At 34.8% G+C, this 7,400-nt stretch overlaps 1 protein-coding gene across 1 annotated transcript; it reads left to right on the top strand.

The window, feature by feature from the left end:
- The first annotated feature begins 286 nt into the window (after positions 1-286).
- LOC146624520 (uncharacterized) lies at positions 287-7,098 on the top strand. The gene is made up of 6 exons (XM_085363455.1): positions 287-411; positions 1,431-1,483; positions 4,929-5,252; positions 6,032-6,310; positions 6,797-6,919; positions 7,040-7,098. Exons 1-6 carry the CDS (start codon positions 287-289, stop codon positions 7,096-7,098), a joined length of 963 nt encoding a protein of 320 aa, XP_085219581.1.
- Positions 7,099-7,400: the final 302 nt, after the last annotated feature.

Genomic DNA, 7,400 nt, shown 5'->3' with positions numbered 1-7,400 from the left:
GTATCCATATAATATTTAGCATGATTTAAGATGGTCGCTGTCCAGATACAATGCAAGCAAGAGTGTATGATATAGATGCTTTAAGTACTTGTTTACGTTACTTTTAGGAGTAATAAAGATTCAACGATTCTTTTATTGTCAATTTTCTACATGTACAGGACATACAGGAGAATCAAAATGCTCTAGGTGATGTATAAAAATCAAACCTGTGTAGAAGATATGTGCAAGATATGAATAAAATAAATGAATAGAGAAGCTTGTGACATGTACAAGAACATTAGTGCAAATGACCAAAAGCAACAGGTATGACCATGGTGCAAATTGCCTGGTGGATAAAACTACTCAGCAGTCTATTGGACTGAGCCTAGATGTTGTCCTTCCCCCAGGGAAGCTGAAGAGGGAGGGTGAAAGGTGGGAGTGGTCACCAGCGATGCTTAAGGTGAAGTCTCAGGCCTTTTCCTTATATCTTGTGGGAATTAAAATGTCCATGAGGGAGGGCAGAGTGGCAGAAATGATAAGTACATAGTACATTGAATTTAAAAACTTTAACTAATAAGCTAAACCAATAGGTACAATAGCACTGAGAGAACTCCCCACAACAGGCAGGGGTTATTTTAAAATGTTGATGTTTTATGCTGATGTCAGCCTTGTTAAGATGTTAGTCAAGTACATTATATTCATCATCATTGTGTCATTGTAAAGCCATATAATGTTCTGAAAAAATATTTTTTAAATGCTTGAAGATGATCTAATGGAAACTTTTCCTAATTTGTGTGACTCTGCCCTTTGACCTTAAAGCATTATGAACTAAAATCAAGTATTTTATTATGTTTACTCATAGGATTGCAGCAGAACTGGCTGAAATTTGTGGTCAAAGATGGTCAAAGAAGATATCTGAACATTTTTCATATTATTTATTACGAGGCCGGATGTCAGAAATCTTCTAAATGTGTATATTTAATACAGTGCTGTATAACATTGCAACAGATAAATATGTCATTAATACTACTACTCAAGCTAAATTGACAGAATCTTTAAAAATCATTCATGTCAGGTATACGTCAGTAATTTTAAAAATAAACAAGTTCAAATATATACAAAATATATGAATTTTGATTTTGTGCAAAAATACATGACTTTCCCCCTAATTTCCTGCTGCGTAAGGGGAGGGGAGGTCTGGAAACAGGGGCTCTTCACACACAAGGAAATCGTCACACAATTCCAAAAACACAACACACCAGCAACTCAGCTTGCCCAGGGCGCCAAGGGAAAGACAATCCTGCACACAGGAACAAGCGGTTAATCCAGCGAGAAAAAACAAACTTACTACCGAGGTTACTCAATAGTCCAGCGATGACATGTTTCCAGCCACTGCCTTAAGTAGTGGACACTGGTGAAGAGATGAGCCACAGGTGTGTGATGATTCACAGGTGCAAGGGCCAGGGGCGGGAGCCCGCGATGAGCTCCACCCAGGCGACACACGGTGAGTGCGAAGGAGAAGGAGAGGGAAAGGAAAACAAGAAACATATGTAGCCAACCTGGGTCAGCTGGGCAGACACGGGGACCATGACAACTTAGATACTGACTTGGCCATTGAAATGATCTCATCTCTGTACCACGCAAAAATCTTTGCCCATGTAGACGTCAGTTTACGTCCTTCTGCTTCTACTACAAGAAAAATTGTTTTTCATTACATCTATTGTTTTGTGATGAGTGATTGTTCTGGAATAATCTAACCTTTATGTAACCTGTAGAAGCAACTGTAAAAATACTTGGTATGAGAGATACATTTGACTTGCAAGTAATACAGTGATCAGCACATGGAGGGTGTGACAAGAAGCAATACAATGCTAACTACTTAATCTACAAGATATTGTAAAAATATATGTACAGGCTATTATTGTAGCATTCTTGTTTAAAACATGAATGCAGAGCTGTATACTTGTACCTCAGTCGATGTCTGTATATTCAGAACCATGTAGGAGGGAGCTCTAATTTCAAATATGTAAATGTGTAGAGAAATCTGTAAATATGAGTTTTACTACACCCGTGCTCTCTACCATGCTGTAGAGAGCAAGTAGTATTTAACACAGAACATACCACCAGGTCGCAGCAGTACCGGTGATTTAACCCACCAGCTGCTTAGATGGTGGTGGTGGTGGTGGTGGTGGGGTTGTCGATGCAGTTTATAACAGAGGACAGGAGTCACAGGCCTGGGATCATTTGCTAAGGTAAATGATCTGGTTCCTACATTAAATTGTGCTTTTCTCCTCAAACACTGTCCACTCAAAGTGCTTTTATACATATTTATATTGGAGAATGTTTCTCTGACAAACCTGCTACATAACAAATGACAAATTTGTCCATTTTTTACATTTTGTTTCTCCCTAGTTTATTTCTGACCTTCTTTCCTGTACAGTTTCACTGATTTGATGAAGGTCCCACTGGGATTTTCACATATTTTGAGAGCTTACTTCATGTGTGTGTGTGTGTTTTTCCTTTTTGTCTAATGGCAGAGTGCCATGAGAGGAACTGTGGTACTGGATGAGGAAGTCAGAAGTATGTGATGGTGGTGCAGGAGATGTAAGAGAACAGCAAAACAGTGATAAGGTGTGCAGTAGGAGTGACAGATGAGTCCAAGGTCTATGTGGACTTTGGTGTTCAGGGTGCATGAGGGTCGATGAGTTTAAATACCTGGAGTCAACCAAAGCACTGGACAGTACACGAGTGGTGAAGAGACTGTAGGCAGGCTGGAGTGGGTGGAGACGAGTATCAAGCATGATTTATGTCAGGGTAAAAATACAAGTTGGTAGTGAGATAGTTCATTGGTGGCACTGACAAAAAGACTGGCTAATGGTAGCAAAGCTAAAGAATTTTCATTGGGAGTGAACAAGATGAACAAGATTAGAATATATAAAACAAATTACACAAGGTGTGAGTTTGAGATGCATTGGAGGAGGGATGCTGGATACACTGGACAACGGATTTTGAATATGGAGCTGCCAGGTAGGGATACTGTAAGGACAGGGATGAATAATAATTCCTGTTATATTCTTGATAAACAAATCCATTTTCTGATAAAAAATCATTAAAATCATTTATTCACCTTTACATCAAACTTGTGAACTAGAATTAGTGTTATCATTCCATGCAAGCCTTTTGAGTGACTAAATAATGCAGTAATCAGCACTTGCCACATGATGGCGCCAATGCTTTTCACAAGTAATTAGAAGCAATAAAATACAGACCATATGGTCTGTACGATATTATGGGCAATAAATGTATGCACAATTGCAATATCTGCACTTATAAGTTAAAAGCTGTATATGCGTAACTCAGTCCATGTGTAAGTAATTAGATTTGTCACACTCTGAACAATGCTCAATGTTCTCATGTGTATGAGTCTGCAAATACATATCTTAAATCTGTTTATATAAAGAATTTAGTACATTTGTAAGAATTAATGAAATTCACCATCAGTGTTTAAAGGTATATGGGGTGTTTAGATAAATATGCCCCTAGCAAGAAAAACATCTTTTCCGGCAAAGTTGTTGTTTATTTTAACAAGAAACCGAGGTTCTCAAGTGATCAATCAAGATATTAAGGAATTTAATTCTTATTATTTCTGTCTTTGTTTAATTTTTTATTTTTAGTTTGTATCAGTAATTATCCATATTTTGATGCATTGACCTGTAAATAACTATTTTTTAAGGAGAAATGTTTGTAAAATAAAGTTGCTGAATATAGCTGTATCTCAATTGCTTTTTACACAAATTTGTGAATGTAAATTTTAAATGTGTTTCATTTTCAGTTTTCTCTCTTTAGTTACGTTTCAGTACATGCAAACGTTGCCTCGTTTAAAGAGAAAAAAAGTGTAAAGTAAGTGTAATTCTTCCCAAATCTTTTTGTTAACAATTAAATAATAATAATGAGAACATAAACTTATTGTGCCTTTTAACTTGTTACATTGCATACTTGCCAGATGTAAGATGAACTAACCAAAATAGTTTACAGAACGTAAAGTAGAAGAACAGAGCTCTTAGTAAGAATAGAGTTCTTAGTAAACTGGGTTTGAATATAACTGCTTCCGTTCTTATCATAAGAGAAGGCAAACAGCAAGGAAGACCATAAAACCAACCCTCTGCCAGTGAAAAATCAGTCACTGAGTCTTACACAGCAGCGAACAATACGTGACCAACTTTTAAATGTGGTGAGTGACAGCCTGGAATTTGAATCTATGTAAGCTGATAATTAATTTAGCATTTTGGATCAATAATCCATATATGCTATTTCACTTTGATTGCCCATATCTTTTTTAATTTATTATGAATATTATGATTATTACTATTGTGTTATTTTTTATCAAATGCATTTTTTTTTAACTTAGCCTCACAATTACTTGAGTAAGATTAGCTAAACATAACCTTTTAACCTTATATATATTTTCTTCTAGCATTAAAAGTAATACGTTATTATAATCAAATTTTTTACTGCTGTGTTATAGAAACAATGATTTCCTTCTACATGAGTATTGCAGTTCTGGCAACAACGGCTTTGGCAAAAGGTATTTACTGTAAAGTAAGATATTTTACCTGGGTTTCAATAAAGACACACTGAATGAGAGAGTAACGCAGAAGGCAATCATTCGCACATTCAAAAAAATTGACTTAAAACAAAAGATAGAAATCATCTTGGACCAACTTTAATGTTAAATTTACATGATTTTTTTTTTAATATAAGAAATTAAGGATGTATCTCACCCCGTGGTACTTCAGATAGGCTCCTCCTCCCCCCCCCCCCCCCCCCCCGCTACCCTGAATTATACATGCCATAGAAAACGGATGTGAAAGGCAATAAATTAATATAATAAATAATGTTTTCCAGTCGGTGTAAATGTTTTAAAAATGTGTTCTTTTTTGTTGTTTTAGATTCAATTGTGTGCCATTTTTCAGAATCTCCTGGAAGTCATCATTGTTTCGGAGCTGCAGGACAGCTGCTAATTTTTCATCTGCCATTTAAACCTAACTCTTCACTTTTAATCATGAAGGATGACAAACACTGGATTTTATCAAAAAAATATCAGGGGAAAATAAAATTAAATGAGGAATATGCGGATCAGTCACAAAGCATAAGCAATGAAATGCTTAAGTTAGGTAAAGCTATGAAGAAACACTCAGGATATTACGTGTTGGAGGAATTCGATCATCATGGAATATTACTGAAAAATGTGAAAGTGTATTTGAAAGTACAAGGTAAGTTTATTATCATTATTATTATTTATTTGTTTATTTATTTTTTTTAAATCAAGATTTTGTTCAATCTCAGGTTTTTTAGGTTATGTTATTAACAAAACACTGAATGCACAAATTGTAAAAAAAAACAAAACAAAAAAAGGTGAAAAAGTATTGGTGGCGAATGACTTAAGATAAACAAATGTCAGAAATGAAACTTAATGATGTCTACGCTTTAATTTGTATCAACAACTACAGCAGCGTACTTGCAGTTACTACTGAAGAATAATTTGAAAAATAACTAATTTTTAGGTTAAAACTACTGATTACCACTTTAACCTTTCAAATGATTTGCAATATTTATTTTGTTGTTTCAGAAGATATTGAAACATCCATGTACAATGTACTGTGAATTAATATTTAAACAGAAAAGTGGAAAATTGAATAAAAATTCAAAAATAAGATACACTGACCAAACAGGATTCATGATTACATTATAATTTTCATCTTAGACTTTCAACTAGTATGACAAAACAAATTAATAGTTTTACATTTTAACAGGATTTAATAATAATGTAATTAGCTATGAGACAACTTAAATTATTAAATAATTCTCATTGTTTTTCTGATTAACAAAAAAGAATAGTTCCTCTGGAACATGTTTTCTTTCTTTCTTCTTTCTTTCTTTCTTTCTTTCTTTCTTTCTTTCTTTCTTTCTTTCTTTCTTTCTTTCTTTCTTTCTTACTTACTTACTTACTTACTTACTTACTTACTTACTTACTTACTTACGAATCTTTCAGCTCCAGTGTCAAAGCCAACACTGTCTCAAACATGCTGGGCACCAGAACAGATGAATGTCAGCTGCTTCTCTGAGGGAGATGTACAATTAATTTTGACTCTGGACAATCACTTTCTGATACAAAGCAAAGACCAATCAATGAGCAACTGGACAGCTGAGAAATCCATTGTTTCAAAGGTTACCATCAACTTGCATGGGATGCTGACAGGAAACCTTATGTGTCGAGTTTGGAACAATGTCAGCAGAGATGAAACAACTATTCACCTGGTAGCCTGCAAAGGTAGTACATTTGGTTAACAGATTAATAAAATTTTTTGACATATCACTACACACTTTCTTTTCAAGGAATTTAAACAGGTTAAATTAAAGCAGCGGTCCCCAACCTTTTTTGCGCCACGGACCGGTTTATGCCCGACAATATTTTTATGGACCGGCCTTTAAGGTGTCGCGGATAAATACAACAAAATAAAACTAGTACCGGTACCGAAAAAAAGAAGATTTATTCATAACACACGTGAAAAGACCCAGAAAAACCGAGTTAACGATAAAAACAATAACAAAATAATGCTGAAAACCGATAAAAACCCTGAAAACCATACATTTCACACCTGAGCCTCAACTCTTGCGGCCCGGTACCAAACGACTCACGGACTCAGGGATTGGGGACCGCTGAATTAAAGTATTAAAGCAAATTAAATTAAACACGTCAGCTTTCAAACAGAGTCCTGATATTCAATATTGTTTGACATTTGCTTTTGCATTCTAGGTTCTGTTACAACTTTGACAGTGGCTGTGATCACAAATGTCATCATGCTCTTTGTCATTGTGATTTTGAGTATGGTTATAAAAAAGTTTTGCAAAAAAAGAAGTCCCGCAAAGGCTAATGAGGGTAAGTAAAATAAAATAAAGAAAAAATAAAATAGGAAATATAGTCAGGAAAACGATTATTTAAAGAATATAGTTTCCTTCAAAACACAAAACACTCTTTTTGCTTGCTTTTCTCCCACAGGTAATTTGGATGATGAAATTATCTACACAGATGTTAGAGTGATAAGAGAGGCCAATTGAAACTGCATTTTCTGCACTGAAACCCAATGCAGAAAAATCAACATGATAAAAGTTCCAGCCCTGAACTTGATCTTTAGGCGGATAAGCAGCTATTAAGATAGATGGATGGATCAGTAAATACATACTAAAATCAGCATCGAACTCCAGGAAACTATGTCATATATGATTGTTCTAACCTGGGTTTTTTTATTTTTATTTATTTGTTTTGCTTTAATGTTGAATTTTGCTTTGTAGTTGATTAAAAAAAGTTCAAATTTTAGCAACCATACACAAACACACACACAGAAGATCACTTTTTAAAA

This window comes from Diplotaxodon limnothrissa, linkage group LG10, assembly GCF_057381915.1.
Source record: "Diplotaxodon limnothrissa isolate DT_005_m linkage group LG10, D_limnothrissa_male_GT1.1, whole genome shotgun sequence".
NCBI lineage: Eukaryota > Metazoa > Chordata > Actinopteri > Cichliformes > Cichlidae > Diplotaxodon > Diplotaxodon limnothrissa.
The sequence above is the reverse complement of the archived record's forward strand: the minus strand, read 5'-3'. Positions and strand labels throughout refer to the sequence as shown.

Bases quoted from the DNA above. Each gene is read 5' to 3' on its own strand.
- LOC146624520 (XM_085363455.1), top strand. From the start codon at position 287: ATGACCAAAAGCAACAGGTATGACCATGGTGCAAATTGCCTGGTGGAT. The intron at 1,484-4,928 runs GTGAGTGCGAAG...TTGTTGTTTTAG, and splicing joins CTCCACCCAGGCGACACACG to ATTCAATTGTGTGCCATTTT. The intron at 6,311-6,796 runs GTAGTACATTTG...TTTGCATTCTAG, and splicing joins TCACCTGGTAGCCTGCAAAG to GTTCTGTTACAACTTTGACA.